The sequence below is a fragment of the Filicampus tigris genome, chromosome 20 (genome assembly GCF_054856515.1).
Source record: "Filicampus tigris isolate MCC_2025a chromosome 20, RoL_Ftig_1.0, whole genome shotgun sequence".
Lineage (NCBI taxonomy): Eukaryota > Metazoa > Chordata > Actinopteri > Syngnathiformes > Syngnathidae > Filicampus > Filicampus tigris.
In genome coordinates this window covers 672,847-692,500 of record NC_141236.1, presented here as the reverse complement: position 1 = coordinate 692,500, position 19,654 = coordinate 672,847, and the positions used below count along the sequence as shown (strand labels likewise).

Sequence of the window (19,654 nt, the reverse complement as noted above, 5' to 3'; positions counted from 1 at the left end):
ATTCTAAATAAACAACAATTGGTTAATAAAGAGTAATTGGAAAAAAATGTTTTGTAACACACAATACAAAATACAATTTTATCAGATTAATCAATTAAATAATCAATTCTGGGGCGGGATAATGATTTTTGGTCGACTGGTTAGCACGTCTGCCTCACAGTTCAGAGGTCGTGGGTTCGATCCCGGCTCCGGCCTCCCTGTGTGGAGTTTGCATGTTCTCCCAGTGCCTGCGTGGGTTTTCTTCGGGTTCTCCGGTTTCCTCCCACATTCCAAAAACATGCATGGTAAGTTGATTGGACACTCTAAATTGCCCCTAGGTGTGATTGTGAGTGCGGATGTTTGTCTGCCCTGTGTGCCCTGCGATTGGCCGGCAACCAATTCAGGGTGTCCCCCGCCTACTACCCGAAGACAGCTGGGATAGGCTCCAGTACGCCCCACGACCCTTGTGAGGATAAGCGGTATCGATAATGGATGGATGGATAATCAATTCTTAAATATTTGTATTAATTATTTTTATTGATTTGAATAGTCTTAAAATGAAAAACCATAAACATGGTACAATATGGTTCCAGGTTCGATTAGGCATTTAGAAGCTAATGTGCATCAGTCCAGTCATTTTTTAAAGTTTATAATGTTCTCCCACAACCACGGTCTGCTATCATGTCCACTTGGATGTGCTCCTTCTCATGAGTCTCTCTCCTTCACTGTCGATGGCCTCGTAAAGCTGCTGGTTGTTTTCTTTCATAGCGTGAAGGTAGCCCAGATAACCGACACAAAAGGTGATGGTAATCAGTCCAAATGCCATCACTGGTTTATTCTGGAGGTGGGTGAGGAAATCACAGCGTTCATTATGACAAGAAGTATGAACAAAATATGTAACATTCAATTATGACAAAATGTATGAACAAAATATTTAGTAGTGTTGTTCCAATACCGATATCGGGAAGTATCTCGAATCCACATTAAAACACTGGTATCGGTATCTGCGAGTACTTACAAATATCGTGCCGATGCCATTTCCCGATGCCATACTAGTAAAGAACGTTGAATGGAGCGCTTTGTATCTTGCTCCCTGCTGGTTTTTCATGTGTTTGTGTGTGTGGGGGGGTACAGGAGATATAATGTCGACGATATGTAACTACTTCAAAATAGAAACTCCAGCTAGAGCGAATGTTGCAAGAGGCGGAACCAAAGTGGCCAGGTTCAATACGTTAAACCTGATGAAACATGTGAACGAGCACCAAGAGTTTGCGGCGGCGGTGGCAGCGAGCATTAACAAGGAGAATTGACCGCAACAACAAAGCCTGCTCAATTTACATTGAATGCAGCGCCTTGTACAGTATCTTGCTCATTCACGACACTGGTGTTTGGTGACTGTTCAGTATTAGCCGTCGCTATTGGCCCAGAGCGGACGCTCTTAACCAATGGTGGGGCGCTTTTTCATGTTGCGAGAAAAAAAAACTGTGAGGTACAGGAGAAATAATGTCAGCGGCTATATGGAACTACTGTACTTCAACATAGAAACTCCAGCAAGTACAACAACTAAGTGCAAAATTAGTGGTGCGAAAGTTGCAAGAGGTGGAACTAAAGTGGCCACGTTCAATACGTCAAACTTGTTAAAACATTTGAGGACGAAACATGTGAACAAGCACCAAGAGCTCGCGGCGGCGGCAGCGAGCGTGAACAAGGGGAATGGAAGGCAACAACAAATCCTGCTCGATTTTGGAGTTGAACTTGTTGGCTTTTTCTACTGCTTGTTTTTGGTTTTGAAAGTGGATTTGGGAGCGGAAGTTGTTGCGATGGGTCACTAATACTCAAAACAAACTTTTATAATAATGTCCTATAGCTTTTGTAATTAATCCATAGCGATGGTTTTACATCAAAGTGAGTATGCAGTTCTTTAGAATTACAAGAAAAAAATGCTCATATATATCTTTTTTTTTTTTCTTCAAAAGTCTGGTTTCGGGACACTATCGGCATCGGCCGATAACGCACAGCTGGGTATTGGAATCGGTATCGGGGCCAAAAAATGGCATCGGAACAACACTAATATTTGGCTCATAAAATAGGAAATCAAACATAAGACAATCTCCTATTTTGTACTGTATAGGACACCATGATATCCGTTCTATTGCGCGCACCTGGATATAAGCCACACTCTCTATTTAAAAATGCCCACATACATCTCTGAAAATATAAAAACAACACCACCATTTTTGAGATTTTATGGGCTTTAAAGGGGAAGTCAATCCAAACATATTTATTTTCAATATGTTCGATGCAGGCCCACTGGTTGAGACAAGGCATTCACATAAATATTGCGTTTATGGAGTTAATCTACGCGTTTTTAGGCATCTCAGGGGGCGGCCATTTTGTCACTTCTGGTGAAGGCCTCAGATAATGACCAATCATGGCTGAGCTTCACAAAACAGGTGAGCTGTCCCCTGAGATAGGTAAAGACTGGTGGATTTTGCTGCTTAACTCATTTTTCTCAAACACAATATTAATCAGAATGCCGTGTTTCAACTAGTTGGCCTGGATAGAACATATTCTTGAGAAAAAAAAATGTTTGGGTTGACTTCCTCCTTAAGCCTTTTCATCTCCAAAGAAGTTCACTGTAAAGAAAAAGCTTAAACGTCGCTTATTGTCAGAAAACTAAAACAAATCATCATAAAAATTAATGTGCAGATCTCTACCTATGTCCACATCAACCTCTGAAATCATCAGGACAATAACCCCAATATTGATATTGCCCATGTTAGCCTTTCCCCTCCAATTGCAAAAAAAAAAAGCTTCATGTGACAAGACATGGGCCAATTTCCGGTTTACCGTGGTTTTACAAAGTCAAAGTTTCAATAACCGCTAATATTGGCTGTCACCGCTAATCAGAATCATTTTTATTAGCCAAGCATGTTAAACACACAAAGAATTTCTCTCTGGTAGTCTGAGCTACCATAGTACTGCAGTAACGAGCAACTACGACAAACGAAGGAAGACATGACAGATAAGTACAGAAAGTCTTTTCGGAATGTACAGGTGCCAATCTGCAGTAGTACCATCCAATGACAAGTGTGCAACAAAAAAGAGAGTCATCAAGCAAAGATAAAGTGGTGGACCAGTGGTGCTGTAAATACAATACTATGATAGTTGTGCAAATGATGCAGATAAGCGTTGCACCATTTCAAGTGACCAGAACCAGCATTTGTGATGCAACTTTGGATGTGCAATGATGCAAAAAGTCCTTGAGCGCTTTAAAGTGTCTTGTATGTCGAGAGCTGAAGCTTCAATGATCAGAACGGTAACACTATCACATAGGGATGTGTAAATATTTACAAAGTGCAACTATGGTATTTGAGTCAACTGTTTAGGTAAGTTGATGGTAAGACGAAGAATCTGTTTGGATGTCTGCTGCTTTTAGTGAGTAGAAGAATTTCTGGTGAACTCGTTACATTTTCAGTAAACGAGGTACCTCAAATGATTTATAACTGCACTACTTAAGATTAGGGATGTTCCGATCAGGTTTTATGACACAAATACCGATCCTGCATGAGTGAGATCGTCCGATACCGATCACATGGAATATCTATATTTTTCCATTTATTTATGGTGACTGATATTATGCAATATTATCTGATAAAAAATTGTTTAATTTTATTTTTTTACACTTCATAGTGTGCATTCTGGTGAATTTTCAGAGTAAGAATTGTTACCACATTACTCAGTGAAATTAATAGATTGTGTGTATAAAAATCATTTTTCAACCCCAAAATGTTTTACATTTTGTGCTAATGTACATGTTCCTTGTACACAAGTCAATATTTTCCCCATATATTTGCTAGAGACTTAACTGCTTTAAACAGAGACTGGGGGCTTAGCGATATGACTTGAAATACATATCATGGTATTATTTCAATCTTTTTGTCCTAACAGTAATGGTGAGTGTAAAAATCACAACGAGAATATTTGTGATTGGGTTATTTATGGCATTGGCGATTTCCGGCCGGTGTTAGAACGTGTGCTAAATTGCTTGTGTAGCCCTCGCTTTTTTTTTTGTTCTAGATACGTGCTGATTGTAATACATTTCTGTTCATAACTGCTGGATGTCCACCCTTACGCGGTTCTAGGCAGGCTTACGTAAAAAGTCTACTATACACCTAAGCACTTATTTTGCTATTCTCGACTCTGCATTTCACTTTAGCGATTAGCACACTTAGTGACCCGTTGTTCGCCTCCGCGGTGAAAACGCTACTTGTAGTGGGTTCGTTTATTTGTCTCAACGGAGATAGCGGCACTTTGAGCGAAGTATCGATCCCAGGATAATAGTATCGATCCGATCCAAGTACTTGGATCGATCCGCCCACTCCTAGCGCATGTGCACCCTTGACAGGCAACCAGCCAGCGGGAAAAAGCACGAGAGGCAGTTTCAAGAGAAAAGCAATGCGCAAAATAAATACATGTATAAATAAACAACTTGTTGACGACTTAAATTAATTGTTGACAATTTCGATTGTCGACGTGGTCGTAATTAGTCAACTAATCTTGGCAGCCCTAGTTCTGACACATCACAACACGTTTTGACCTCCAGCAAGCCATGATAATTTCCTTTTTATACAGTATAAATGAAGGAATATCTTCAATTATCTTCAAAGCATTTCATACATTGCACCAAATGACTTCATCAGAGTCTCAGAGCATGAGACTCAGGCATTTATGTACAATGCCAGACTCGCACTTTAATTTCTCAAGCTAGGAAAAAGTACCATTGGTAGAAAAAATGGTTTTGTCGTTGATAAAAAGATGGCTGTAGTTTCTGCACTCTGATTGGACGTTGCTACTGTAAGTGATCAGGTTAGATAGATTGCCTATTAGTCGCATGCCCAATCCTACTTCCCTCATGCATGTTGTTTATTCTCTATCTACCTGCTGCGGGGAATCTCGTTGTGTGAGCAGGTAGTTCTGTTGTGCATGTACCTAAAGTGAGTACCTTTTTACTTGAAAACTTGTTTAAGTACACACTAGTGATGCAATTTAGAGTTACTGCTGTATTTTGAGGGATTGTTGCTCTCTTTATTTGTTACTATGTGCGATTCACAAGTGTACAAACTCCCATTTTACTTTGTTTTATATTCAGGGCTGCCCACCGGGAAAATTGTGGCTTTTGGTTCCTCTTCATGTCACCTTACCGTTCACTGCTGCTGGCTTACTGCGGTAAGCAGTAGGGGTGTAACGGTACATGTGGGTGTATTAATATGTTTCTGTATGGCATGTTCGGTTTAGTCCACTTGCGTTCGGTTCGGTCCACTTCTTAGCGTGAGATTACGCATGGGCGCTATTGATGTGTTGCACACGGGAGGGGAGGGCGGCGGCACTAAAGAATAGCAAACGAATACGCAAACAAGCCAGAGCTCGAAGGTCCCCCGTACACTGCGGTCTCCTGTTTGGGAACTGTATGAATAATAATGTATTTTATTATTCATGTGTTGGATTCTTGTGGACAAGGCCTGTTAGCTTTATTAGCTTGTGTGTTTAGCTTTAGCTTTTTCCAAATCTACGCCCAACTTGCTTGATGTGCTTTGCTTCCACATATGTATGCTATATGTATGCTATTGGCTCACAAACACACGCTCACACACAAACACAAATAGACAAAACAAGTTCATAGTGTTCCAGCTGCTTTCGCTCCCCTTTCCCTTAGAGTTAGAACACCTTTGTAATCAGGGACTCCGAAGAAAATAAAAAGAGAGGAGGTGCGGGAGCCGGACAGAGGGTTTTAGGAACTGTAATCGTACACTTCCCTGCGCTCTCCTTGCAAGTAAAAAGACAATATTTTTGTCGAGTATCTTCTCGCCTCATTGTGTGCATTGTTTACTAATGTCTCACTTGGTGTGAACCTGACAGGTACATTCTTGAATGTTTCTTAGACGAGGAAGCAAACAGTCTTTTTAGCCAAAAAATAAGTACAACAGCACTCTCCTTCATTCTTCGCTGCTCCTCTCACTAGCCGTACGATGCATTCATGAACCTCGGAAACATCACAACTCAGCAAAACACAAATCCGACCACAACACAGAAACCCCAATAAGTTACAACATGCTGTTGCACATTCAAATATTTTAATGCCTATAAAGTGTAAATAATTTCATAAGGACTATAAAGTTACTATATTTCATTATAAAAAGAGTTTTAATATAGTTAGCAATAATTTAACTGTTATGGTATGTATTTTTTCATCACAAAAAGTGTATATATGTACTGTAATGACAACTTGTCTTTAACTTGAATAATTAGATGCGCCATAGTCATAGGCTGTTGCTGCTGAGTGTATAAAGATTTCAGTGTTTTAATAATTTACAAAATTAAGACATCTTTATTGTTAGTGTATTTTTTTATTCTGGTGTAATTTCTTAGAATATCACTCGAATAGTTCACTTGTATTTATTTTTTCTAAAGAATATACCGTTCACTTGTCATCTTTTCAAAATAAACATCTTTAAAAAAAAAAAATCTGTTTTTTTTTTTGTACCGAAAATATACCCAACCGAAGTTTCCAAGAAACCGAACCGAACCAAAATGTGATTTAGCGTACCGATACACCCCTAGTAAGCAGTCATGGGGGACCCAGCTGCTTATTCAAAAACAACAAACAAACAAAACTAAAAAGTCCATGGACAGTTTTTATATGCTGGTACAGTCCTGGTTTGAATGTTGTGTAATGCTATATGTAACTGTACGTTAATTGTCCACTGGGGGGCGCCTGTGCCTATTTAAACCGCTCTCACTGCCGGAAATATTTTGGTTGAACTCTATGACACGCAGCAAGCAGAAAGGACGACTGAGTGGCAGTGGCGGTGGCCACGTTGGACTTAGGCTCTGACTGGAGGAACTTGCACCCCTTGGGAAGCGGAGCGAGGTGTGTTTTTATGATTGTGGACACTTAATTTTGTGATTTATTGTGCTTTTCATTCACCCAATTTGTTTGACTGTTTTGTTTGATAATGGGTGGTGATTTAATTTACTGAATACATACTTTATGTAACTAGTCACTTTATTTGTATTTGTTTAGACCATTTATTTGTTTTCTATTTGTAGTTTTCACGGTGCTCCCAATTCACATGGAACAATCATGTTTCAATAAAAAGGGACAAATGCACCTGTTGGAACCACCTGTCATCATTCATTCAGGGGGACTACTACAGTGAAAACCCGACTGCTCGAGAGTGACAACTCGAAGCCGGGTGAAAACTCAACGCTAACGAGTGAAGATTGGTCCCTTGATGACAATTAAGAACTCCAGTGTACCAGCTGTGTCCAATCCAGAGTTTGACAGTGGATCTGCATGCCAGCTTGTTGCCAGCCGCCATCTTGAGTTCCTGGTTTGTCAACACACTAAACTGCTTGGTATCATGCCAAGTAAAGACAGTTGTTAATCACAAGTTAACTCGCCATCTTTATGTTGAATCACTGCTATCTCATAAACTGTATGTTTATTGTATGCCATTACCCTTTTGAAGCATAATCTTCCGTCGTGTATCAGCAGTGTTTGAGTTCATAACATTTTGATATGTATGATTGCTTTAACTCAGTGCTAAAATGGTGTAAATGTCTGACGTGAGTAAACTATTGAAGATAAAGTACAATACTAACTGAAAATTAGTATCAGACATTACATTAATGGCATCATACACGTTAAGAAACAAAATGTCATTATCTGCTGAAGAAATGGATACCTTGGATCAGTTACATTCTAGAACCAGCAGCCGCAAACGAAATCTAACGGAAAAGGGTATAGAGATGCAAGAACAGGAAGCAAGAAAACATGAAAAGACATTCAACAAAGCTTACAAGTCTTGGAAAGAATTAGCTCAAGATATTAGATCCGGGCTAAAATGTTTCTTCTCGCTTGACCATCTAAATAAGGCCAGCCACGACATTAAAGCTAAACATGAAGTAGTCAAATTGAAATACGAGCCCATCCGTTGTAACCACTCAGTGACTCAAGAAATAGTTAAAAGGATGGATACGTGCAATGTGATTACAACTGAAATATGTGAACTCATTCAAAACAGACTTGAGACTATTGAAGAAACCTTTAATGATCACCTTAAAAAGGAAAGAGTCAGAATGATATTAAATAAAAAGGAGTATGGTTCAATTTTTGGAAATACTGAGACAGAAACAGCAATTTGTGCCCATCAATCAGGATCATCTGGATCAAGCAGTCGAGTAGAGGCAGAGGCTGAACTTGCTGCCAAAGTAGAGCAAGCCAGCACTTCGAGAGAAATACTTGCACAGGAAGCCAAATTGAGCAAATTGGAGAGCGATTTGAAGATAAAGGAATCACTGGCTTTTGCAACAATCAAAAGAGAGGAGCTTGAAATCAAAGCGAAGATTGAGGAGGAGAAGACTAAACTACAGCAACTGAAAGTAGACAGTGAGGTAAAGGTTGCAGCTGCTCGTGTAAGAGTTTACAATATTCAAGATGAGTAAGAAAATATCAAACTTTCATCCCAACATTCAAGACAATGTTGCAAATGGTCACCCTGCTGTTGAGCCCTCCCTAAATCCTCATGCTCCTTCAATTTGCCTCATACTTCACCAGTGGAACAAGATCTTAGTTTGGCTCAAGCCCTTGCAAGTTCTCTAATACTGAATCGCCTTCCCTTACCTGAGCCTGCCACCTTTAGTGGTGATTCCCTAAAGTTTATGGATTGGAAGGTATCCTTTATGGCCCTGACAGGCAACAAACCTCTACCTGCATGTGAGAAAATGTTGTACTTAAAAAGTTACCTTGCTGGCGATGCAAAGAAAGCTGTGGAAAGATACTTTTACCAGAATACTGAGCAGGCATATCAAGGCATTTGGAGTGTGCTACAAGAAAGGTATGGCAGTCCATTTATGCTCCAAAGAGCATTTAGAACTAAACTTACGAAGTGGCCCAAAATAAATGATAATGACCCTCTAGCCTTAAGCGAGTTTGTAGATTTCCTCCAACAACAAATTTCATATCCCCACTAAAGAAACTGCACTTCAGTGGCCTCACCTGAAATCTAGTTATAGTACAACAATAATCAATAAGTGTACGCTGGTCCCCTGTGTTGGTTAACTCTGATGCAAGTGCCTTTTACAATGCAATACAATTTTATTTATATAGCGCATATCACAACAGCCACAGCTGTAACAAAACACTTTACATATAACAACAAATAGCCATAATGCAAGTGAAATCAATAAATTAATTAGTGCTCACTGTTCAATATACACTTCATTAGTGTATAAAAGCATACAACCAAATACCAGTTGCATTAAATGTTTAACATATTAAAGTATTTTCTTTTTGTGTTGGACTTTGCACACATGTAGCCTGTTATTCCTTGTCTGTCTCTTTTTTTAATAGATTAAAAAAATGTCCGGCTGAGCCTTCTGTCTGTGTTACTATTTATGTATTTATTCAACCAAGAGGCATATATATGGAGTAAGATCGCTGTCAAAAAGGCATATGCGTGATTAACGATACATATCCGTAATAGTAATAATTTGAGTACAAATTAAAATTGTGAGGGTTTGACTTCTTTTCTTGAGAGTACAAATCAAAATTGTGAGGGTTTGACTTCTTTTCTTGAGAGTACAAATCAAAATTGTGAGGGTTTGACTTCTTTTCTTGAGAGTACAAATCAAAATTGTGAGGGTTTGACTTCTTTTCTTGAGAGTACGATTCAAAATTGTGAGGGTTTGAATTTTTTTCTTGCGAGTACGAATCAAAATTGTGAGGGTTTAACTTATTTTCTTGTGAGTACGAATAAAAACTGTGAGTGCCATTGTTTTGTGAATATAACTCTCGCTTCTACGAATACGAATCTTCACAATGCGCGAATTGCCAGCTGAGCACGAATCACTTTTGTGAGAGGACAAATCTGCTCAACATGCAAATTAGGATGACGTCACGCAGAACACAGGCAGGTCCCAAGGGGAGGTCATCGATCCACGATTCCTCCCCCCGCGCATGCGTAGATAAGAAAACAAAGATGGCGAACGCGAGCGGATCGGACGGCGCTTCCAGCAGCTCAGGAGAAGCACAGTAGGGGTGGGCGGATCGATCCAAATATCGATATTATCGATATTGAGCACGTACAATCGATACTATTGCCCTGGGATCGATACTTCGCTCAAAGCGCCGTTTCTCCCCCACCACCCCTCTCTGTCACCCATCACCTCCTGCTACTCTCTGAGTCTCTGCCTGAGTGAGTGACTCGGGCACACTTTTAGCCTATGGGCTAATATTTCTGCTGCTAGAAACTGAATCTGAATTGCTTAACTTCCATCCATTATCTGTACCGCTTCTCCTCACAAGGGTCGCGGGGCGTGCTGGAGCCTATCCCAGCTGTCTTTGGGCAGTAGGCGGGGGACACCCTGAACTGGTTGCCAGCCAATCGCAGGGCACACAGAGACAAACATCCGCACTCACAATCACACTTAGGGGCAATTTAGAGTATCCAATCAACTTACCATGCATGTTTTTGGAATGTGGGAGGAAACCGGAGTGCCCGGAGAAAACCCACGCAGGCACGGGGAGAACATGCAAACTCCACACAGGGAGGCCGGAGCCGGGATCGAACCAAATTGCTTAACTTGAATATTTGAATTGAAAATTGAATTATGGAATTGAAAACCTGAATTTAATTGAAAAACTGAATTATTGAATAACATAAATTGTGGGGGGTGGAAAGGCGCTTCCTTTCAAATTTAGGAAAGGAAAGTGTACTTTTAGCAACGTATCCAAACGAAGCGCTGTAGTCAGTACATCTCGATTTCCGGGTTGTTTTTTTCAAACCATAAGGCCAGTTGATCCATGCCTTCGGCATTACTGACACCTAGGGGTAGAAACAGCACACTGTATATACACAAAGTGGGGGACTCATTACTACAATTATGGCAATCTGCCTGGATGTTTTTGTGCGCTGATTCTACCCCCAGAACACCCCCGCAGACACAGAGACAATGTACTCTGGCAGAGGCTTTTCAGCCAAAAAAAAATCAACAATAGGTTTTTACATTGCATTGTTTACACTATTTGCACTTTCTGACTATTTTCAAAATATTGTGCAATGTATTATAGTTGTCATGTTGACATTGTTATATTTGTATTTTCATTACATTAATGATTTTTTTGGTTTGACTCCCTTGACATTTGTTCTGAAACAGTTGTAGTAGAAGTATTGTGTTTTTTTCTATTATTATCTATTTTGTTATACCGCGAACTAGTTTAAACTGAAATTTAGCAACAATTGAGATTTATCCGCTTTAACATCTGAGTGTTGTTGTCCTTACATGTATTTTGGTACAAATATTACATAAGTACAGTATACTGTGTTTGTAGACACCGAGATAGTGTGTGTTGTGTATATTTTTATGAGTTGGTATTGTAATATCTTGGGATATTAATAAATATATGCACACACATCAGCTTCATTGGAGTTGGCTTTAATGCAGGTGACTTAGCATTAAAACAGGGCTGACTGGGAGTTCACTCTACGTCTCCTCTGTAACTCTAGCATATCCAAACCACCATCAACCTTTATTGGTACCTAGTTGTAGAACAGTTGAGTCTCTCTATATATAACATCTATTATGCATAATAAGAGCAAATTATGAATCCGCCCCATGGAGCAAACTTGTGATTGTGTATTCCTAGAAAAACATATCAAATGTCACTGTGTGTTTTATATGCATCAAATTATAGTTTCTCAGTACACTGAAAAAAAACCCGTTGAATTTACTCAATTTTATTTTGACAAGTGGTTGCATGATATAAAAGCATCTGAATCCCATGAACAAAGATCTCTTTTTCTTTTGTAGTTTCTTCATTCTGAGCAAATCAGTCCAGCTGCAGCACTTTGTAAACCACCCCCGAAGTCCACTGCAGTATCATCAGCATACCTACCTGTTCAGCATACCCCATGACGTTTTCTCCTGAAATTATTTTAATAGATCCACTGTAAATGTTATGGATGTAACGATTTACTCCAGCCCAGATTCAAGTGTCAAATAGGGCTGTCACAAACGATTATTTTGCTAGTCAACTATTCACCAACAGGAGATGCGATTAGTTGACTAATCGGATCATATGTAAATTGCGGCATAATTGCACCAACAAGCTGCTGCTCTTATATGACTATCAGTAGCTTACAGCTAGAACTCTTTAAGGTATCGTACAAAAGAATAAAGACAAGATGATAGTACATTCAACTTGTACTAAACTGCGCAGGTTGTACCAGCATTCCTGACTTGTTTTTAGTGGAGTACCAGTAATTGAAATTGAATTGTGGCCGTGAATATTTTATTGCTGAATGTTTAGTGCATTTTAAAATGGAACCACAAAACAATACACTATGCTGAGTTGCACTAATACTATGAAACTACCTATAAATACTAAAGGAAATATCGGATTTGTAAACATATTTCACCCTTCTTCGGTACCAATCATTTTTTCTCCAGCGGGAGATGAGGCATTTTTGAGAGAAAAATTTGCGCCAACTAATTTGAGAGCGGCTATTGTTAACATGGTGTTGCAAATCGATACTAATTTCTTTTATTTTTTTTACATCGATGCTTATTTTATGCAGTTTAAATTGATTTTAGATGAATCGTTACATCCCTAGAAAATTTATCAAACAATGTGTAAATTCTTCATGTGTGGTGTCAGAAATCAGATTTAGTTGTATTTAATTGTATTCAGAAATACAATTTCACACACAAAAAGTATTGCCTGTTCGATGATATAAAATAATAAATGTTATGCCTACAAATAATATACTCGGTGAAATAATTGATGTCTATTATACTCCGATGTGTTGTATAATTATGCAATTTAGTACTCATGATTTTGTCAAGTATTTTAATTTCTATTTGTCATTTTCTCGTGGCTTTGTTTCAATCTCCACGACGTCATTGACATCGTCCCCCAAGTCAGGCGGTCCATCTGAGGGCATGTGTTCATCGTCGATCTAGATTGTCATCAGTGTTTGCCTCCATCTCCAACGCTGCTGTTTTTTTCAGCCCACTCCGTCTGGATTTCAGCCGTCACCAGTGACTTGCAGTTATACTTCAAGTCAACATGCAGGGTCAGAGTTGCGACCGTCACCAAAGAGATCATCCTGGACATGACTGTCTACATTTCTGAAAATATAATTACATAAAAATATTTATCAGGCAAAGTATATTGTTTGAGATATGTAATCAAAATAAATTATTCAACTAAATGATAACCGATAAATGTGGCTCTGAATTAAAAATTTAGATTGTTAGCTGCATATGCTGTGTCTTGAAAAGAAAATGAATTAGTGTTACCCTCTTCTTTTTGATCGAATCAATACTGCTACTGTTCTTCAGGCATGACATGAGCCATCTTGTTGCTACTACTATAAAAGAAAAAAAATAAATTACATTGAACCTAATAGTTTCATTTAAAATGTGCACGACTTTGTTCAAAATAGATTTTTGCAGTACAGCATTGTAGACTGGGATTTTTGGGGAGTGTAACTCAAAATCCATTAAATACTTGGTTAATGTGTACTGATATATAATGATTTGCTCTTCTTGTTCATATACAACCAACAACAAAAAAAAAAAAAATATATATATATATATATATATATATATATATATATAAATAAAAATAAAATATACGTACGTACGTACGTACATACGTACAAGTACCCCCACCTACAAGTTTGTACCACAAAAACATCAATGACAATAATTTGTTAGAATATACAATGCAATTTTATAAAATTTTTATAAAACCTCACTGCCCTTTCGTGTCACTACATTTCTATTAATGAAAGCTGAAAGACAATCGGACTCAGTGACATGTCTACGAACCAGAAACAAATTATGTGACTTTTGCTTAAGTTTTTTTCTTTTGCATTAAACACTACAATGTCCTTGTCTTTTGGAGTTCTGTGAGACTACTTAAATGAATAAAATGGAGCGACCAATCTAGCAAGAGCTATTAACAGCATCCATACAATACATACATTTTTGTTAACGTGCTGAATTGTGGGTACAAGTGACTAAAACTACAGTATGGTGACAGATACATGGAAAACGAGCTACATTAGCCAAGTACTAATGCTAACAGTGAAACGCATCATTAGATTGCAATCTATCGCCGTAAGCCTGAGTCCAAAGCTATTATTTGAGACAGAACGACTTTATGAAACACATATTAATAAATTGGATATACACGTTGCTGACTTTACCTGCTGTGAAGATGTGTCTCCTGAGCCACTGGAAGCGCCTTACGATCAGCGCACGTTCGCCATCTTTGTTTTCCTTTTCTACGCATGCGCGGGGAGAGGAATCACGGATCGATTAGCTCCCCTTGGGACTTGCCTGTGTTCTGCGTGACGTCATCCTAATTTGCATGTTGTGCAGATTCGTGCTCTCACAAAACTGATTCGTATCCTCAGCGGGCAATTCGTGCGTAGTGAAGATTTGTATTCGTAGAAGTGAGAGTTGCATTCATAAAACAATGGCACTCACAGTTTTTATTTGTACTCACAAGAAAAGAAGTCAAACCCTCACAATTTTGATTCGTACTCACAAAAAAATTTCAAACCCTCACAATTTTGATTCATACTCCCAAGTAAAGAAGTCAAACCCTCACAATTTTGATTTGTACTCACAAATTAGTACTCTTACGGACACAAATCTTTAATCACGGATATGCCTTTTACTATTACGGATACGAATCTTTAAATCACGGATATGCCTTTTTGACAGCGATCTTACTCCATACATATAGAGTGGCGTTGGCGGGGCTGCCGCAACGTCACGTTCTCTTATGCCCCGACCATATGTGGAGCCATTTCCTGTCCACCATTATCCAACTGCCACAACTCAGCCAAAAATTAAATAAATAAAAGTAGGGGCACCTGCCTAATGGCGGACAGAATTTTTCTTAATATAACTTTATTTAGAAATACAAATTATACAAAAACAACAGCCGAGGGGGACAAATTAGTAACCAGAAAACTACACTACGAAAACATTATAAAGAACACATAATTACAGGGTCTTCTGTCCTTTTACATTTGTGGATTGTTCAATAGTTTTAATATATTGTTTGACTTCATTTACAAACATATCAAATTTGGTCTCTGATTATTATATTTATATTTATGTATATGCCATTTTGCCAACAGTTTGGTAAGATTAATAGAAGCAGGTTGATTGGAGTCCTGAGATAAAGTGCAAATGCAAGTGCAGGCAGCTGCCAAAACATCTTAAAGTCTTGAGGTCCTAAGAGACTTACATGATCAATATAAATAGTCAGAGCTGGGCACTTGACCCTTTTTTGCCCCTCCGGCCGTGACCCTCCTGCCTTGACCTGGGTACCCTTCTGGCCGCAACTCCCCGGCCATATTCATAAACATTGTTGGCCCCCGCCCCGTTCCGCACACATTCATAGTACACACTAACAGCGTACAAAGTCCACCGCGAAGAGGAGAAAATATTTTATGAATTTACTGCAGTAGGTATTTTGTGATATATGGAGGTAAATTTGGGGCAAAAGTAACTTGTACTTGTACCAAGGACATTTGTACTTCTATTAAAACATTATATTCGTAGAGAGACAATTTGAAGACGTGTGAAATAATTTTGTATCTGAAAAAAAAAATTGTACTTGTAAAAAAACCTGTAGGAACGACAACTTGTATGTGTGAAAAACAAAATTCTCCTTGGTAGGAAAAACGACTTGTAGTTGAGGAAATAAATTTTGTACTTGAAGCAAAATTTAATTTGTACTTGTATGGGGCTAGGTGAAATGCACCATCTCGACCAATCAAGTGCGACGGATTTGGGCGGCTAAAGCTCAACCTCATTGCTTAACTTTGGTCGCCCAGCTGGAGCGCGCACGCTGGCGAGCTTCATTTTGGTGCTTGATGCTTAGGGTACGCGGTGTCTCTTACCGGGTTTTTTGTGCCATGCAGGGTTATAATTGCATTTATACCTCTGTGAGATACTGCGGTTATAGTACAACAATAGTCAATACATGTACGCTGGTCACCTGTGTTGGTTAAACATTTCTTAGATGAGTTAGTTGACTCACAAATGGCTAACATAACGCTAATGTACGTGCCGTACACAGGTGCACGATGCACTCGGTAGCAATTACGGTGTGTGTGCATTGACTTCATATTATTTGAGTTATGCAGAAGGCTAAACATGCACAAAGTTGTAATCCCGATGTAATCGCAGCTCTGCAAAGTACTTGCTCCTCAATTGTCTTATAGCGCAGGTGACTGCCGTGAGTAGCACTCGATGTGAAATTAACATTAGAATTTAGCTTGGTAAGAAGAAAACTAAAGGGGTCAACACCATTCTGTCCTTCAGCCTAACTTTTTTTTTTTAAACTAGGAACACAGTGGCCCATCACCTGGAGTTTCAGGGGAGCAAGTTAAAAATTCTAAGGCACATGCCGCAAACAGACTTACATCTATCCATTATCCAAACCACTTTCCTAAAATCGAAAAGAAAAAAAAGTCACTTTCTAAAATCTTATAGGGGAATCTTATAGAACATATTATTGAAAAAAAAATGTTTGGGTTGAATTTCTCCTTAAAAAGACTTTGTTGACTATTGTTGTACTATTACCGCAGTATTTCACAGTGATAGATGCAATTCTATCCCTGCATGGCACCAAAAAAAAAAATGGTCAAAAAGAAGGTCGCCAAGTGGTGGTTAGGGTGCTCCAGCGTGCGCACTCCCGCTGGGCGACCAAGGTTAACCAATGAAGTTGAGCTTCAGCCGCCCAAATCCGTCGCACTTGATTGGTCGAGATGGCGCATTTCACCTAGCCCCGTACAAATCGTGAGTCTCTACAAGTACAAATCTGTTTTGCTCCACACAGTAGTGGTTAATGTGGCGCAAAAGTCATGTGTGCGTAAAGCAGCAGGAAAACCACTCGTGACTCTAGTGGCGACTTCTTCAACTACTACAAATTGTCAATCATACACGTACAAAGTAGCATTTACCCACAAGTACAAATTTAACTTTGCCTCAAGTACAAATGCATTCCAACAACTACAAGTCGTTTTTCCTACCAAGAAGAATTTTGTTTTTCACACATAAAAGTTGTCGTTTCTACAGTTACAAATGTTCCTTTTTTTACAAGTACAATTTTTTTTCCAGATACAAAATAATTTCACACGCCTTCAAATTGTTTTCTCTACGAATAGCATTTTTTTTTACCATTTCCTTGTTACAAGTACAAGTTACTTTTGCACCAAATTTACCTCCATAGTGATATGCCTCCATATATTTTAACCGTGTATAATGAACACGAACAAAAAGAAGTCGTTTATAAATTCATACGAACAAAAAGAAGCCGTTCATAAAAACGTTCTTTTTTTCCCTTCTTTTTATTTATTATTTTAAATATTTTATTTGTATACATTCTCGAAGGAAAACATCTGTCATTCTTCAGAAAACATTGTCTGGACACTTGCAAGGCTTTTTCAAAAATGTATTTAAAAAAAATTGCTTTAAGTGTTTAAAAACATAAAATAAAACTAAATTTGAAGGTAACAATCATTGAGATTCAAACAAAATTATATTGTTTTGCAGTTTCCGCCAAACTGCTTCTATCGGGTGACATTAGTCTTGCTGGAAAAGAAAGGTTTTAATTTTGTTGTCACGTCCCTACTTTCATATTTTCAGAGGTTGAGTGGGCATGAGTAGTGGTGTGCATGTGAACTTTGATCACGATTGGTCGTAGTTTTGTCACATAAAAAAAAAACAAAAAACAAAAAGCGCGAGGAACAAGGAAAACGACCGTAAATGTTTAAGTACAAAGATGTCTTGTTCCAGCCTCATATTGATATTCTAATACAGCATAAGTAAAAGCGCTTTCTTCAGTTAAAAATACAAAACTGCTAATGGAAGTCAGGTGTGACGCGTCACTTACAGGCTTGATGAAGAGTTCGGGGTTGACAGCTCTGAACAGTGTAGTGGTCTGTGCACGCCTCAATCCGGCCGCCCTGTCGTCTGTTTCGACACCCTTCGTTCCTTTACTGGCTTCGTTTGATGCCATGTCCGCTGGATACTAAATGCCGTGGGTACTTCGTCTTCGTCGTTGTTGGTTTTCTTCTTCCACAGCTATGGACTATGGGGTTCCATTTGTGACAAAAATATGCCGGCACGCCTAGTGTCTATGGTCAGGAGTGTCAAAGTCAAATGGACGGAGGGCCAAATAAAAAAAATCAGATACAAGCCGAGGGCCTGTCTGATCGACTGTCATTGAAATTTTTAAAATGTCCAGATTGGATCGAGTCCTTCGCGCCTGCTGATGACGTCACGCTTTCTGATATATTCCTTTAATATATTTCTTTGCCTCTGTCGCCCGCTGGCTGTTGTGTTTGTATGTTCTGAGCTACTAAATAAAAAAAATAAAAAAAGTACATTACTGTTACTTTTGCGAGCCAGCTCGCAGGCCACATCACCTCCGCTTATGACCCGAGAAGAAGCAGCTGCCCGCAAGGGGATCTGGCCGGAGGAGGGGTGCTGTCAGATTGGCCAGTAAGACCAAGCGCAATTCCCGCAAAGGAAGCACCTTTTATCTCTCTTGATGTTTTACAAGAAAGGTGAAGGGAAGGTGGCATAAGGATAAGAGATTTCATTTTCCTAAAAGGCCCGTTTAAAATCAATCGTTGCTGCGACGTCAGCGCGTCCGGGTGAGATTTTGCCACATTCAATATGACAGCGACGTTTACGTGCGAATCAGAGCTTTGCATTAGTTCTATTTTATGCATGATGTCTGTGACTCATTCTTCGTCCAATCAAAATCCAAATGCGACGAGTTGACGCGTTTTCAAGCGGGAAAAACGGAAAACTCGCATTTTGAACAGAACTGTTTCACGAGGTTAACCTTGTGTTTCAGTATACTGTATTATTGCGACTTCGGCTTTAACAGAATCTGTCTTCGATCGAGTACAACAGCCTGCTTGTGTGAAGGTAAAATAGCAGTCTCTAACATGGGATGCGCTGTTTATATTGTAAAATGTAGGTACGGGGATGTGTTACATCGACAGCTGAATTGAATGACGCACTCGAGAATTTTAAGTGGCCCTACGTGGAACCGCCGTTTTCTGTAATCCACTACGTTCGCGTTTTTCATCATATAACTATAACACTAATAATGGCGCAGCGTAGTTGTCCTAGTTTTAATCACGACTTTGACATTCCTCGAAAGTTTAAGAACATATGCGTTGTTGTCCAGACTTCTACAACTTTTGCCCAAAGTTAGTCGACAAAGCCCGTTTTTTTTTCGAATCAGACGTAAATTGGTCGATAAACAGATGCACTTTTTTGGACTCACAGTTGGCAAGGTCCCTTGTGATGTGACCCACCGTAATGTTGGTATGTGACAAATTAAAATCGTTTATTATGAGCAACACCAATGTCACTGAAAGAGCTTGAAAAAAGGAAGCAAACTATGTTAACATTTTGCCAATATGTTAAGATGAACCCTTGTGTTGCGTTCCGGTCAAATATGACCGTTTTAAAAGTTGTATCCCTGAAAGTTGTAGTTAAGTTGTTCTTATCTGCTTCAAATTAGATTCCTCCTCAAATCCTATTTTTAGAGTGACCTGTC

At 39.0% G+C, this 19,654-nt stretch overlaps 2 protein-coding genes and 1 long non-coding RNA gene across 6 annotated transcripts in view; 1 reads left to right on the top strand and 2 right to left on the bottom strand.

The window, feature by feature from the left end:
• Positions 1-495: 495 nt before the first annotated feature.
• smim8 (small integral membrane protein 8) lies at positions 496-18,752 on the bottom strand. Its single transcript, XM_086018237.1, has 2 exons — positions 17,969-18,752; positions 496-817 (listed from the first exon to the last, which is right to left on the bottom strand). Exons 1-2 carry the CDS (start codon positions 18,092-18,094, stop codon positions 659-661), a joined length of 285 nt encoding a protein of 94 aa, XP_085874363.1. The 5' UTR covers positions 18,095-18,752; the 3' UTR covers positions 496-658.
• Positions 11,463-14,247, bottom strand: LOC147127785 (uncharacterized). Its single transcript, XR_015083770.1, has 2 exons — positions 13,345-14,247; positions 11,463-13,173 (listed from the first exon to the last, which is right to left on the bottom strand). It is a non-coding gene; the product is annotated as an uncharacterized LOC147127785 (long non-coding RNA).
• The window catches only part of rad51 (RAD51 recombinase), a 135,126-nt gene continuing 133,434 nt past the window's right edge, over positions 17,963-19,654 (top strand). Inside the window, exon 1 of one of the 4 annotated variants that reach the window (XM_086018233.1) lies at positions 17,963-18,115. In XM_086018233.1, coding sequence (XP_085874359.1) covers positions 18,088-18,115 — 28 coding nt within the window. In that variant the 5' untranslated portion in view covers positions 17,963-18,087. The other 3 variants (XM_086018236.1, XM_086018235.1, XM_086018234.1) reach the window with 3 other exon arrangements.

Bases quoted from the DNA above. Each gene is read 5' to 3' on its own strand.
- smim8 (XM_086018237.1), bottom strand. From the start codon at position 18,094: ATGGCATCAAACGAAGCCAGTAAAGGAACGAAGGGTGTCGAAACAGAC. The intron at 818-17,968 runs GTAAGTGACGCG...ACCCACCTCCAG, and splicing joins CCGAACTCTTCATCAAGCCT to AATAAACCAGTGATGGCATT.